Source organism: Panulirus ornatus, chromosome 57 (assembly GCF_036320965.1).
Source record: "Panulirus ornatus isolate Po-2019 chromosome 57, ASM3632096v1, whole genome shotgun sequence".
NCBI lineage: Eukaryota > Metazoa > Arthropoda > Malacostraca > Decapoda > Palinuridae > Panulirus > Panulirus ornatus.
The window spans coordinates 17584131-17598567 of record NC_092280.1 but is presented as its reverse complement, the minus strand read 5'-3'; the positions used below and the strand labels follow the sequence as shown (position 1 = coordinate 17598567).

The window sequence follows — 14437 nt, the reverse complement described above, 5'->3', positions numbered from 1 at the left end:
GATCTTAACTTACTAACAGAGTGGTCAGACAAATGGCAAATGAAGTTTAATGCAGACAGGTTTAAAGTTGTGTACTTTAGAGACAAAGATATGTGATACGACTACAAACTTTTCAGAAGCTCTCTAACTAAAGTAAATGAAGAAAATGACCTTGGAATTATCATTAGCAACAATCTGAAGCACATTAAACAGTGTCAAGCAGCATGTAGAATTGTTAGGTTTCATAGCCAAGAACATACATTACAAGACATTATAAACAATTCTCTCATTCTCTAATTCTCTAGTAAGACCACACCTTGAATATACAGTCCAGTTTTGGTCCCTAAACAATAAAAAGATGAGGGAGAATTAGAGCAAGTACAAAGATGCACAACAAAATTGATCCCATCCCTTAGAAATCTGGGATATGAGGAAAGGCTAAAATAATTGGATCTCTTCTTCCTTAAAAAACGTGCTCTTTGAGGCAACTTAATCCAAGTGTTCAAAATTCTGAACAAGTTCAGTAATGTAAATTAAGAGCATCTTTTTGAAATACAAGAAACTACGATTACCAAGACAAATGGAATTTAACTCAAAACTAAAGGATGTAGAACGGTTGTGGGAAAAACCTTTTCCTGTAGATGTGTTGAACACTGGAATAAGTTGCCATCAGAAGTAGTGAATGCTAAGACTATAAATACCTTCAAAAGTCATTTAGACAAATATTTTATAAATTTAGGTATACTCAGCAAAAAAATGCCAGAAATATATGTATAAACGAAGCATTAACGAGGACACTAGAGGACTAATGTGCAGCTGCGGGGAGTTGGTGATAGCTTATAAAACTGCTGAGCGGAATTACATTTTCTTGTCAAGTTAAACTTTATTTTTTTTTCAGACAACCCAGTCGTGGGCCAATCAGGCTTCCTGTTGTCTGTCTTTCTCATGTAAACTCATGTAAACGGAGCAAATGTTCAGAAGATTAGAAATTTCTGCGTTGAGATAGGATTCCTACTTTCCAAGAGGCAGAATTAGCTATTTCCATGATGTAGGGTTTCCAGAGTAGCGTGGATGTTATGGTAATACCAAGTATGTTCAGTGAGCCAAGATGTGGAATTACAGAAGTGTCAAAGGAGAGAGGAAATATGTGAGGAGTTTCTGATAGAGGTAGAAACTGTGTCCAGGAGGCATTAACATTAACCAGATTTCATCTACCCTATTGAGATATTCTGCCCAAGTCTTGAGTTTATTGAGGAAGCTGTGTTGAGATTAGATGCAGGTCGAGTGAGGGAAGAAGGAACAGAATTGAAAGACATGGAGGAATGCAGTGTTGTGTTATCAGTGTGTGACTGCATTTGGTTATTTGTAAAAGAATGGATATTATTGACAAAAAAAAAAAGAAAATGTTTAGGAGACTGGACAGAACCTTGAGGGACACTGCTGTTGATGGAGAAAGGTGGAGAGGCTGATGCATCAACAACTGCAGAGATAGATTGGCTGGAGAGGAAGCTAGGTATGAGGGAAAGAAGCCAAAAGAGGGAAGCTTAGAGATGGGGTCCCAGTGCCACACCTTGTCAAAAGTTTTGGATATGTCATGGGCACCCACATATGATTCTCCAGAATCTTTCAGGGATGATGACCAGACATTAATAAGATAGGAAGGAATATCACCAGTGGGTCTTGCCATTGACTTTCGAAATGGTTGATGTCATAGCAACAGGATGATAGAAAGGTCATCCTTTTTAGGGGTGGGATGTACCAGTGCATGGTTTCAGGAAGAAGGAAAAATTCTGATTTTTAAACAGACTTGGAACAGATGAGTGAGCTCAGGTGCAAATTCATAGACACACTCTTTCAATACATGGGGATGGATGCTATCAGGATGCTTTTTGGATAGTTTGAAAAGAGATTTCGATATGAGGCATAGGATTAGTAAGAGAAGCATCAGGAGATGAAGGAATGCTATAGTCATCCAAGGTAGGGTTGGAGTGGAAATGGGAACATAGAGAATTGCTTTGTCTTCAGGAGAGACAGCTATAGTACAATTAGAATGGGAAGGTGAAGGAAAGGTAGTGACAGACGTTTTTAGTGATGCCCTTAGCTAAAGGCCAGAAAGACCTATTAGTGGAAGACGAGGAGAGGATATTACCCTTCCATTGAATAAAGGAATGCTTTGCCTTATGGTTAGCTTACTTGCAATGATTATGTGCAGTGATGAATGGGATTTGGAGGAAGGAGGGTTTTTCAAAGCCAGATATGCCTGATTCCTTGCCTGAATGGCCTCAGAACAGGAACAGTTGAACAGTGAATTGGAAGAAGAGGTTGTCTTGGAGGAAAAGAGGATAAATGCTTCCATTCCTGCTTTGATGAATTCTGCTGTGTACTAGGTGGAGACAGAAGCATCACCACATAAGAAACAATGATTTACCCAAGTTAAGTCAGAAAAGAATTTTCGTAAGTTACTTGAGTCAGCTTTATTGAGGTGCCAGTATGTACATTAAGAAGGGGCTGCTGGAGGGGGAATGTGCCATTGGCATAGGTACATTTATGAGAATGTGGTCAGGTGAACCAAATGGGGTGAGATTGTATAGTTACAGCTTAAAGGATTATAAGTGAAAAAGAGATCCTGAATATCAGGAGAACAGTCACAGTGGTCAGGAGAATGGATAGGGTGGGAGATAATTTGCTCTAGATCATTGAGAATGGAGATCATGAAGAATTCAATTCCCCCACCATCCATTTGGGAGAAATTCATCCATTTCCTATGGTGGACATTGAAATTCCCCAAGTATAGGATCTTGGCTTGTGGGTGAGAGGGTGCCACAGTCTCATGGCAAGAGTTTCTATAGTTGAAGGGATGTAATTTCGTGGAATAAGGAGAGCAGTGGGTAAAACTAAAGTAAAAGTGTGGTAGTTATGAGACAGACCTTCAGCCAAGTATCATCAAAGTTTGGGGACTCAAGGTCCTTGAGGCATATAGTAAGTGTCTTGATGTTATGATAAGCACAGACACCACCTTTGAACATTAATCATGAATGGAAATTATAATTGGATATGAAGGAGGGGCTAGTGGGAACATCATTAGACAATTGGGTCTCAATTTTTCTATACCTTTGATGCCTGTTCCCTTTGGGAACCCCTTCAAGGGGATAACCACAAGTAAGAGATTCTCCGTATGTGTTGAACTCTAGTGCTGCTTCTCAGTCTTTAGTGCCTCTCCCATAACAGGCCACTTGCAGAGGGCAACTTTAGCACAGTGTTTTCAGAGGTTGCTATGTAATGTTCCTACAAACTACTTTTACCTAATATGTCCACTTATTGTTCCTGCTTAATGTTGCAACCTACTACTTTTACCTAATGCTCCCAGCTAATGTTCCTCCCTACTACTTCTCCCTCATGTTTCTACCTAATGCTTCTGTCTAATGTTCAATTCCTACTGCTACTCCCTAATGTTTCTATGTATTGCTCCTGTCTTATGTTCCTACCTACCTCTTCTATCTTGCTCTTACCATTTTGCTAAAGGTGGAGCAAGCGCATAGCGCTCACCACATTAAAATCCAGAGTTACGAAGAATAGGTTGTGTGAGTTAAGTGATGTTAAGGTTATTTGTGACAAGGAGAGAGTGAATGTTTGTGGACAGAATGCCAGCATTCCATGTGTGGACGAGGCAGAAGGAAAAGACAGCTACCTTGGTCAAAGAGTGCAACTTGACAACCAGTGAAGTGCAGGTTTACTTCACAGCTGTCAGTGCATCACTATTGCAGTGTTATAAAGTAAAAAGATTGTAAGTCTAACCTTTGTAAGTCAGGGGTCATCTGTATAGAGGAGCAAATGCATTTATAAGAGTAGATGGAGAGTTGAGTGAAAGTTTTGAGATACATATAGAAGTGAGGCAGGGCTGTGTGATGTCACCGTGGCTTTTTGATATACATATATGTATAGATGATGTGATAAGAGAGATGAAAGCAAAACTAGGGAAAAGGGATGCAGAGATGGAGTGTGTTGGTGAGATATGGTGGCTACTGCAAACCTGTTTGTGGATGATACTGTGTTGTTTGCTGAGAGTGAAGGGGATTTGGAGAAGGTTGTAAGAAGGTTGTAAATGTGTGCAAAAGTAGGCAGTTGAAGGTAAAAGCAATTAAAGGTAAAATAATGTGTTTGAAAGGAAACAGAGTGAAAGCATAGATTTTGTAAAACCAGATAGAGTGAAAGAAGAAAGTGTACTAAATTGTGCTTTGGATATAGGGGAGAAAGACTGGAAGAAGTTATAGAATTTAAGTATCTAGAGGGTGTCTTGGGTAAGTGTGGTGATATGGAAGGAGAGATAAGGTAGAGAGCAGTATAGGATAGAAGATTCATTGGGTCTCTTAATAGAATAATGAAGAGTAGAGGTGTAAGTATGGGAGTGAAGAGAGGATTAAGGGACAGCATAGTCCTCTCATCTCTGACCTAAGCAGTTGAAACGTGGGCATGGAATGAGTCTCAGAGGTCAAGAATCCAGGCTGTGGAAATGAGCTATTTAAGATGAGATGTGGTGTGACTAGATGGAATGAAGAAAGAAGTAAAGGGGTGTGGTATTTCAGGGAATGCTAGAGAAATGAAGTGTGGAGTGGTAGAATGGGTGAAACATAATTCTTTTAGGTGTTTTGGGCATATGGAAAGAATGCAAGACTGGGAGTTTACAAGGAGATTGTATGATAGTACAATTAAAGGGGTTGGTGTGAGTGGAAGACCACCTGTAACATGTGCAAATATGGTGGAGGAATACTGGAGGAAGAGAAATAGTTGAAGAATGCATGGAATGGTGTATGTGAGGGATGCATGTAAGGACAGAGATGTGTGGAGATTCTTTTGCCATGGCCACCCCCTGATGGGAGTTCTTGGAGGGAACAGGCATCAATTTTGATAATACAGTGTCATAGGATGTAAGGACAGAGATGTGTGGAGACTCTTTTGCCATGGCCACCCCCTGATGGGAGTTGTTGGAGGGAACAGGCATCAATTTTGATAATACAGTGTCATAGGAAAGCTGAGATTTGAAAAGTAGAAGAATTAGAAATGTACTGAAATCTCTAGTGATTTTGAAGAAAGTGTGAAGTGTGCAAAAAGCTTGCATGATGAAGAGCTTATCCCGGCTCTGATACATGTTTGTGAAACTTAAGTTTTCTTAGGTCCTGATTTTTTCATACTATTTGCCATTTCCTGCGTTAGCGAGGTAGCGTTAAGAACAGAGGACTGAGCCTTTTAGGGAATATCCTCACTTGGCTCCCTTCTCTATTCCTCTTTTGGAAAATTAAAAAGAAACGAGAGGGAAGGATTTCCAGCCCCCCGCTCCCTCCCCTTCCAGTCGCCTTCTACGACATGCAGGGAAGACGTGGGAAGTATTCTTTCTCCCCAATCCCCAGGGATAGGGGATATGTAGGTATAAAAACTATAGAGAAAAATAACTTGATTAGTTTTCTTGGGGTTAAGAATAAAGTAAAGAATGATGCAAGAGAGATATGTGATGTATACAGATAATTAGAAATGTAAATTGATGAAAACCTTTCAAGCTGATAAGGCCATGGAGGATGCATAACTTGCTGAAGATATATGGCAATACAATTGGAGGTACTTGGAGGAAAGGTAGACCATGAAAGGGATCGATAGATGTTGGGTGAATTCGTTAGGGCTATTATGATTTCAGGTAAGGATGGATGCAGGAGGAATCATTTGTGTTTCTGAAGGTAGAGGTGTGGATAAAGGCTTGAATTTTACTTATTTGATCAGTGTATAAGCAGAGTGAAAGATAATGGGGCAGTTATATCAGTATGGAAGCCCTTTTTCATTGTATATAAGAGTGTTGATTGATTGAGAGATGAAAGTTACTGAATGCAAGATAAGTGAGGAGCAAGGGGGTTATAGGAAAGTTTGGGATGTGTGGTTCAGATTTTTGCAGTGAGTATGACTGTAGAATAGTATCTAGGGAAAGATAAGAAGATCTATGTTACTTTTATGGATCTGGAGAAAGCATATAACAGAGTTAAGTGGAATGCTTTTTGGGGTGTGTTGAGGATATATGGAGCATGGGGACAACTGTTAGATGGTGTGAAAGCCTTCTAAAGGGGAAAAGATGCATGTGTTTGAGTGGACTGGGAGTCAAGTGAAAGTTTTGATATACACACGGGTGCGAGACAGGGCTTTTTTCAGGGCTTTTTAACATGTATATGGATGGAGTGATAAGAGAGATGAAAGCAAAAGTATGGAGAGGTAGTGCAGAGTTGGAGTGTGTTAGTGAGGTATGGTAGCTAGTGACTTCCCTGTTTGAGGATGATATTGCTTTGTTTGCTGAGAGTCAAGAGGAGTTGCAGAAAGCTGTAAATTTGTTTTATGATGTATATAAGCAAAGGCAATTGAAGGTAAGTGCAAATACAGGTAAGGTAATAGTGTTTGGAAGGAAGGAGAGTGAAAGCATAGATTTTCCAAAGCCCTATAAAGTGAGAAAAGTGTACAAAACCATGTTAAAGATATAGGGCAGAAAGAGGTGAGAGAATGTAAATAATTGGAAGCTATTGAGTAAGTTTGGTGAAATGGAAGGAGAGATAATGGAGAGAGCAGTACAAGGTAGAAGAATCACTGTGTCCCATAATAAAATAGGGAAAGATAGAGATGTAAGTATGGAAATGATGAAAGGATTAAGTGACAGCTTAGTCCTCCCAACCCTAACCTATGCAACTGAAACTTGGATGTGGAATGAGTCATCAAGGTCAAGAATCCAGGTTGTGGAATTGAGCTACTCGAGAGGAGGATATGGTATGAGAGGATGGAATGAAGAAAGAAATGAGGGGTGCATGAGAGATCTGGTATAGCAGGGAATGAATTGTGGATTGCTAGAGCGAGTGAAATGTAATCTTTGGTGTAGTTTGGGCCTGTGGAAAGAATGCAAGATTGGGAGTTTACAAGGAGAGTATATGATAGTGCAGTAAATTGATGGGTGTGAGAGTAAGACCACCTGTGACGTGGGGAAATAGAGTGGAAGAGAATTGAAGGGAGAGAAATGGTGGAAGAATGCACGGATGGTGTTCTGCAAGGGAGGCATATAATAACAGGGATAAGTGGAGACTTTTGCTGTAGCCAACTCATTGATGGGAGTTTCCTGGAGCGAAGGGGCGTTAGGAATATTTTAGATTGATTTTTTTTGTATACAGATGAGTTTGGTCTTGAAAGAAAAATTATAAGGCATTAGTTGACCAGTAAATTGAGATGCAGTGTGGCTTTAGCTTTAGAAAATCAACCAAGTATATGAGAAGGAACATTTAGAAGACAATTCTTCCTTTAGTGATCCATTTCATTCTTTTAAGAGTATGTTTCCTAAGGCAACTAGGGCCAGGCAGGACAATAATCTTAGTATTTTCAAAATCAGGGAAGGGTCTCTCAAAGAGATGAAGTCAATGATGATTGTAAATTTTGTGGAGTGAAAATAGTACTGCACTTATATAAGGATGGAAGGATGACTAGAGATGCAAATTTAATCTGATTTATCAGTGTGTCATGCAAGGTGCTTTGTATGGTAAGTTTATAGGGGCTATAGAATGATTAGAAATACTGATTGAATATAATGATATGAGATGGCATTATTATAATGAAGTTTGATGTTGCAGGCAGTTATAATTGGGAGAGTGGATGTGCTTCTGGCACTGTCTACAATGGAAACAAAACTCTGACTGATATCATGACCAGAGTTTATGGTAAGTTCAAGTTTCCTACGTAATTATGTTACAATACAGGCATGATGCCATCATTTATATTGCCTATTTTGCATCATTGTGTTGGACTTCAATGTGTTTCACATATCTGTATCATCTAGGGAAAATTCATAATTTCTCATGTCTTGTTTTATTCTTTAGAACATTTGGTTAATATTGTATGTAGAATGTTGTTCATTGAATTTGAAAAAAGAATAAGTTATTGAATACCATAAACAACAAAATTATTCCTTTTCTTTCTGATGGATTGTGCCTTGTGAACATTTGAGAGGACTCTTCCTTGGTGGAGGTTAAACACAGTTTTACCCAGTAAAAGTAAGATTTATTCTAAAGGATTCACCCCTTTCACCCATCACAAAGCATATGAAGCTGATAGATGCTCGTTTGCCTGGATTGAACAATGATTCATTAGCCTGCTAAGATTTATGACATCACAGCTTGGAGCTGAAGTGATAGGGAATAGCTAGCTACCTCCATTCTTGCACACTTGTTTGCTGGTGCTGTGTTGACCTGCTGGACATTTGCTGGGGGTGTCTCTATATTTTACACATTTGTTTTTGGATTACCCTGACTGCTTTCATATGCCTTGATGTCTATCAACAGTATGTCATCCCCTCATTCCAGTTCACTCTGTCCCATATGTGCCTCTCATTCTCCTGTATGTTCAGGTCCCAATAACTCAAAGCATCTGTCCCACCATCCTTTTGTCTCATCTTTGGTCTATCCTTTACCTTGTTCTCTCCACTTCTGACAAGTATTCCATCTTTGTCAGTCTTGCCTCTCTCATCATTTCCTTATGTCCATACCATTTTAGGATGCCCACTTCTGCTCTCCCAACCATACTCTTCTTATTATAGCACATCTCTCTTACCCTGTCATTTCTTACTTCACACCACATATTATCCCCAAGCATTTCATTTCCAGCTCATCCACCCGCTTTCCTACATTTTCATTTATGGCTTATCCCTCATATCCTTACAGCACTTATGGAACTACTGTACCATCAGACATACCCATCTTTTCCCTCACAGACAGGGTCCTCTCCTTCTACACACTCCTTAAAGCACCCAGGACCTCTGCCCCTTCATCCAACTTTTGGCTCACTTCACCTCCCAATGTTCCATCTGCTGCCATGCCCATTTCCAGGTATCTGAGCACCACTCCTTCCTCCAGGTTTATTCTGCTCAAACTCACACTCATACCAACCTGTCTCTCTCCCTTGTTAAACTTCATTACCATATTGTTATCAGTTGAACTTTCAACTTCCTCCTCTCACACTAGCTTCTTTAGTTACTTTCTTGAGTTTACCATCAGGGCCTTCATTATGTCCAAACAGCAACTGACTTATTCACCTGGCAACCCCACCATCCATATACTGTAGACCTGCCCTTCTTTCCAACAACCTCACATTTACATCTCATAAACACATTAAGCATTCATGATGACATCACACATCCTTATTGTAGGCTTACCTTCACCGAGAATCATTCACCCTTCTCCCTTCCTGTTCATATAAATGTCTTACTCTCCTGATAAAGACTCCTTGCTACTTCTAGTAGATTTCCTTCCACATCATATGTTTGTAGGCCTTCCACAGAGTATCCTTATTACCCACATCATTTGCTTTCCAATATTCAAAAATGCCACATACAAATCCCTTTCTTTAAGTAGCTTCCCTACAGATTCTTCAAAGCAGTCACCTGATCCACATGCCCTATACCATTCCTAAAGCCACATCGCTTCTTCCCAATATGATGTGCTGTGCATACATCCATCCTCTCAGTCACCAGTTTCCTGTACAAATTACCATATATAATCAATAGACTGATATATTTTGTCCCCCTTACCTTCATGTAATGGCACTATGCAGGCTTAATGCCAGTCCTCTGGCACTACACCTTGAGGCATACATACATTGGAAATCCTGACTGACCAGTCAGGAGCTCCGTTACTCCCATTTTTTGAGAAATTTACCTGTAATCCTGTCCATTCCTGCTGCTTTGCTATGCTTCATCTTGTGGAAGGCTATCACCATCTCCTCTTTTTTCACCAAACTATTTGTTGTTACTCTTGTTTCATATGCCTCTACATCGAAACACCACACATCTGCTACTGTGTCATTAAACACATTCATCAGTCCCTCATGATACTTACTCTGCATCCTCTTTACTTCTTCCTTGCCTATTTTCATTTCCTCATCTGCTCCCCTCACTAATGTCCCCATATGTTTTCTTTTTCTGTTTTGATGATTCCTTCCAAAACATTATTTTACTGGCTCTATAGTTTTCCAGTAGTCTTTCACCCCAACTGTCATTTGCCCCCTTTGTTTTGTGCTCCACCTTCCTTTTTTTAAACTCATACCATTTTCTCTTTTATGGCTTTCAGTTATTCACACTTCTTTCTTTCAGGTAATGCCCACAGCTTTTTTTTTTTTTCTTTTTCATTAGCAACTTAATTACCTCATTCTGGTATTCATTACTCCTTTTTCACATGCCTACACCCCACCTTCCATGTGTAGAACATTTCATGTGCATATGTTAGCAGTGATTTCCTAAATACCTTTTATTCTTTGTGCATTGCTCCTATTGTCATTTACTCTCACTTTATGCCACCATTTAAACACTAATACTGCAGTAATTTTCTTTACTCGAAATCAACTGAATTTTCATGTATTCCTCAGTTTATTTACCCTAAGGCTGGAGAGTGCATGGGCACTTACGTAACACATTATGAAAGACACATGAGTCTTTCATGATTGTCTGTAATTGTGTAGTAGTGAATGATTCCCCAATTAAATTTGTTCACAGTTGCACACTTTACTGGAACCCTGGAGGCCATTGTAAAGATGTAACCTGAGCAAAACTCTTAGTATTTATGTTCACTCCACTTACAGTTTATTATTATTTTTCATTCTAGTTCTGTTCTAGTAGCTCTGCCTTCAACTGACTCATATACCTCTTTCTGATTTACTTTAATTGAAAATTATAACATATTCAGGCTCTCATCTTCATCATTCAACCAGTATCTCATATGTATTGTATGATATTTGTTGCCTATGAGATTCTTGCCAAGTCACCACATGTACCCCTTCTGACAGTCTGTAATTACATATTTATGTTGTACAGGGAGATAGTATTACACTTTGGGGCTTCATCTCTTGAACTCTCTCAACTATTGTATAGATTTTTAATTTTTTTGCATGCTGTCTGTGTTAACCATGTCCTCAGTCAATCTGTTCTTTCATGCACCATTATAATACTGTAAAAGTTTCTATACATCCTTGTTTATAAGTTTCTAATGTAATTTCATGTTATGTCTTATTGTGAGTGACTTAGGTATGTGATATTTTTCCAGCTTTAGCAGGGGGCTGCTAGTGACATATGTCAGTTATTAGTGGAATCACATATCATTTGGGAATTCTAACGATGGTGGGATTAAATAAAAAATCATATTATGCATGAATTGGCTGCCTAGTAGGACATCTTATGGTGCATAAGACTGCAAAAGAGTAAAAAGTGTTGTGCTGGAGCCTTTTGGTGAAGGATTCTGCATTGCTTCTCACCATACATGGGGTAGATTGAGACCATTTTCTCCTAGGAAACATGGAGCTTTCTCATTTTTGCCTAAATGGGAGTTGTCAAAGGTATCGGATCTTTTGATATATTAGCCTTATTGGGATTTGGTTCTGAAGTACGTTTTACCCAGACTCAAAATTTTGTGCTGGAATGAGTTACTTAATGTAGGAGTAATCCTTTTTTAGTGCATTATGGAAATGTTTACTTATTAAGGCATTATTCTTTTTTAATCATAATCATGAGAGAATTTCTTGATCTCAGAAAATTACTTGAGATCATTTGTTTATTCATCTAGGCCTCTTTAACCCTTTCCGTGTACATTTGAGTTTTTTACCTCCCAGTTTGCAAGAAATAGCAAATAGATGCACAAAAACTATAAAGAATTTTATTATGTAATAAATGATTAAGCCTAACATTTTACAACTTTCTTATATGATCAGGAACCAAAGACTAAACCACTGAGTTTTGTATGAAGAAGCATTTGTAGCTTTAAGAAAGTGCATTATTTACCAGACTTGGTATGATAGGGATATGATGTTGGGCCCTATGGGTAAAGATGCAGCACAGACTTGATGAGCCTTTAGAAATGGTATGCCACCGCCCATCTTGGTTACTGAGGCCTTCCAGCAGCTCCAGTGATTCATCCTTTGTTTAAGGTCCCATCTTTGGCCAGCCTACAGATACTGAAATGTATACAAGAACAGCTTGTGGCAGGAAATTATGTTTGTAGATTGATGGTTGTAATTAGATTGATGTCCATAGCACCTCTTACAACATGGAAATCTCTGGCTGGATCGAGAAGTTGGTTCTACTTTCACATCTTGGGTTGTTTTCTAGAGAGCATTTCTCCAACTTTTTGAACATTTTCATGCACATTTGGTGCCACTCTGGTGACATGAAAGATCCTTATTATTACCTCACTTTGGATGCCACTTTGGTGCTAGACATGAATATATCCCAAATCAAGACATCAGTATTATGATACCAGATTTGGTATAGAGGATGATGTGGTTTTCCTGTGTCACATGGATGAGCAGAGCTGGGTTCCTACATTACATGGGTGAGTGGAGCTTTTGCAGAAGAGTGTCAGTTTCCTGGTAACTGCTACTGTGTGAACCTAGATATTTCTGTTGTACTTGCAAAATCATTTGGAAGCTATTGTTATCAATGTAATCTTTCTTCTCATGAAGGCTTGTAGGCAACTCATGACCTATTAAGCATCATGAATGTATTATAAGAACAGGACAAAAATCAAATGGTTTGTTTGATCATGTTAGAAATTGTGATCATTGTATTGACTCTTGTACTACGAGAATTATCATTGAATCTTCTGTTATCAAATACACAAAGAATTTTGTGGATGTAACCAAGATGGAATTGGGGATGCTGTTTCTTGTGTGGCAGGGTGGTGATGGAAATGGATGAAGGCAGCAAGTATGAATTTGTACACATGTATATATGTATATCTCTGTGGATGTATATGTATGTATACATTGAAATGTATATGTATGTACATGTGCATGTATGGGCATTTATGTATGTTCATATGCATATGAGTAGTTGGACCATTCTTTGTCTGTTTCCTTACGATACCTCACTGATGCAAGAAACAACCATTAAGTATAACAAATAGATAAATAACATACATATATATATATATTCTTTTAATCACAATCTCTGTTTCCCACGTCAGAGAGGTAGTGCCAGGAAGCAGACGAATAATGGCCCATCCACTCATATACACATATATGTACATAAACGCCCACATATGTAAATATACTAACATTAACATACACATGCATACACACACACACAGACATTGAATACATACAGATGTACATATTTATGCTTGCCTTCATCCATTCCTCTTGCTACCCCGCCCCACAGGAAAACACAATTGCTATCCCCTGCTCCAGTGAGTTAATGGTAGAAATACAGACAAAAAGGCCCCACTCGTTCACACTCAGTCTCTAGGTGTCATGTGTAATGCACCGAAACCACACCTCCTTATCCACATCCAGGCCCCACAGACCTTTCTATAGTTTACCCCAGATGCTCACATGCCCTGGTTCAGTCCACTGACAGCACATTGACCCTGGTATACCACGTTGTTCCAATTCACTCTATTCCTTGCACGGCTCTCACCCTCCTGTATGTTCAGGCCCCGATTGTTCAAAATCTGTTTCACGCCATTCTTACACCTCCGATTTGGCCTCCCACTTCTTGTTCCCTACAACTCTGACACATATATCCTCTTTGTCAATCTTTCCTCACTCATTCTCTCTATATGTCCAAACCATTTCAACACCCCCTTCTGCTCTCTCAACCATACTCTTTTTCCTTTCCACACCTCTCTTACCCTTACATTACGTACTCAATCAAACCATCTCATACCACATATTGTCCTGAAACATTTCATTTCCAACACATCTGCTCTCCTCTATACAACCCTATCTATAGCCCATGCCTCGCAATCACATAACATTGTTGGAACTATTATACCTTCAAACATACTAATTTTTGTTCTCCGAGATGACATTCTCTCCTTCCAAATATTCTTCATTGCTCTTAGAAACTTCGCTCCCTATGAGTCAGTGAGGAAATGAAACATGCTAAGTCCCTAAGTGCACTTTCGTGTAATAGTCACATCATCAGGATAAGTTCCCAAGTGCATTTTTTTGTAATAATCACATCATCAGGGAGATACAAGAAAGAAATTAAACAGTCAGTTGATACACAATGAAGAGACATAGCTAGGATGCATTTTTGGTAAACAAGTGACTACCTGAATGTATATCAAGTGCATTCGAGTCTGGCAAAAAGCGTATCATAAACTTATTATGTAAACAAGAAGGGGAACTGTTTACAAATTCTATCAACAATAATGCTATCCAATTTGTATAGACCATCACTAATATCAATGTCACAATTCTTTTTATATTCTATTTTTTCATTTATTGTACTTTGTCACTGTCTCTCACATTAGTGAGGTAGCACAAGGAAACAGACAAAAGAATGGCCCAACACACCCACATACACATGTATACACATACACGCCCACACACGCATATATACATACCAATACATTTCAACGTATACATACATATACATACTCAGATATCTTTCTTCTTTCAAACT

General features: G+C 38.9%; 1 protein-coding gene across 10 annotated transcripts in view; it reads left to right on the top strand.

Moving 5' to 3' along the window:
* Nucleotides 1-14437, top strand: part of Sply (Sphingosine-1-phosphate lyase) — a 167679-nt gene that overhangs the window by 16713 nt on the left and 136529 nt on the right. For all 10 annotated transcript variants that reach the window (XM_071694500.1, XM_071694498.1, XM_071694493.1 and 7 more), the window contains one exon: nt 7620-7706. In XM_071694500.1, coding sequence (XP_071550601.1) covers nt 7620-7706 — 87 coding nt within the window. The remainder of the gene's footprint in view (nt 1-7619; nt 7707-14437) is intronic.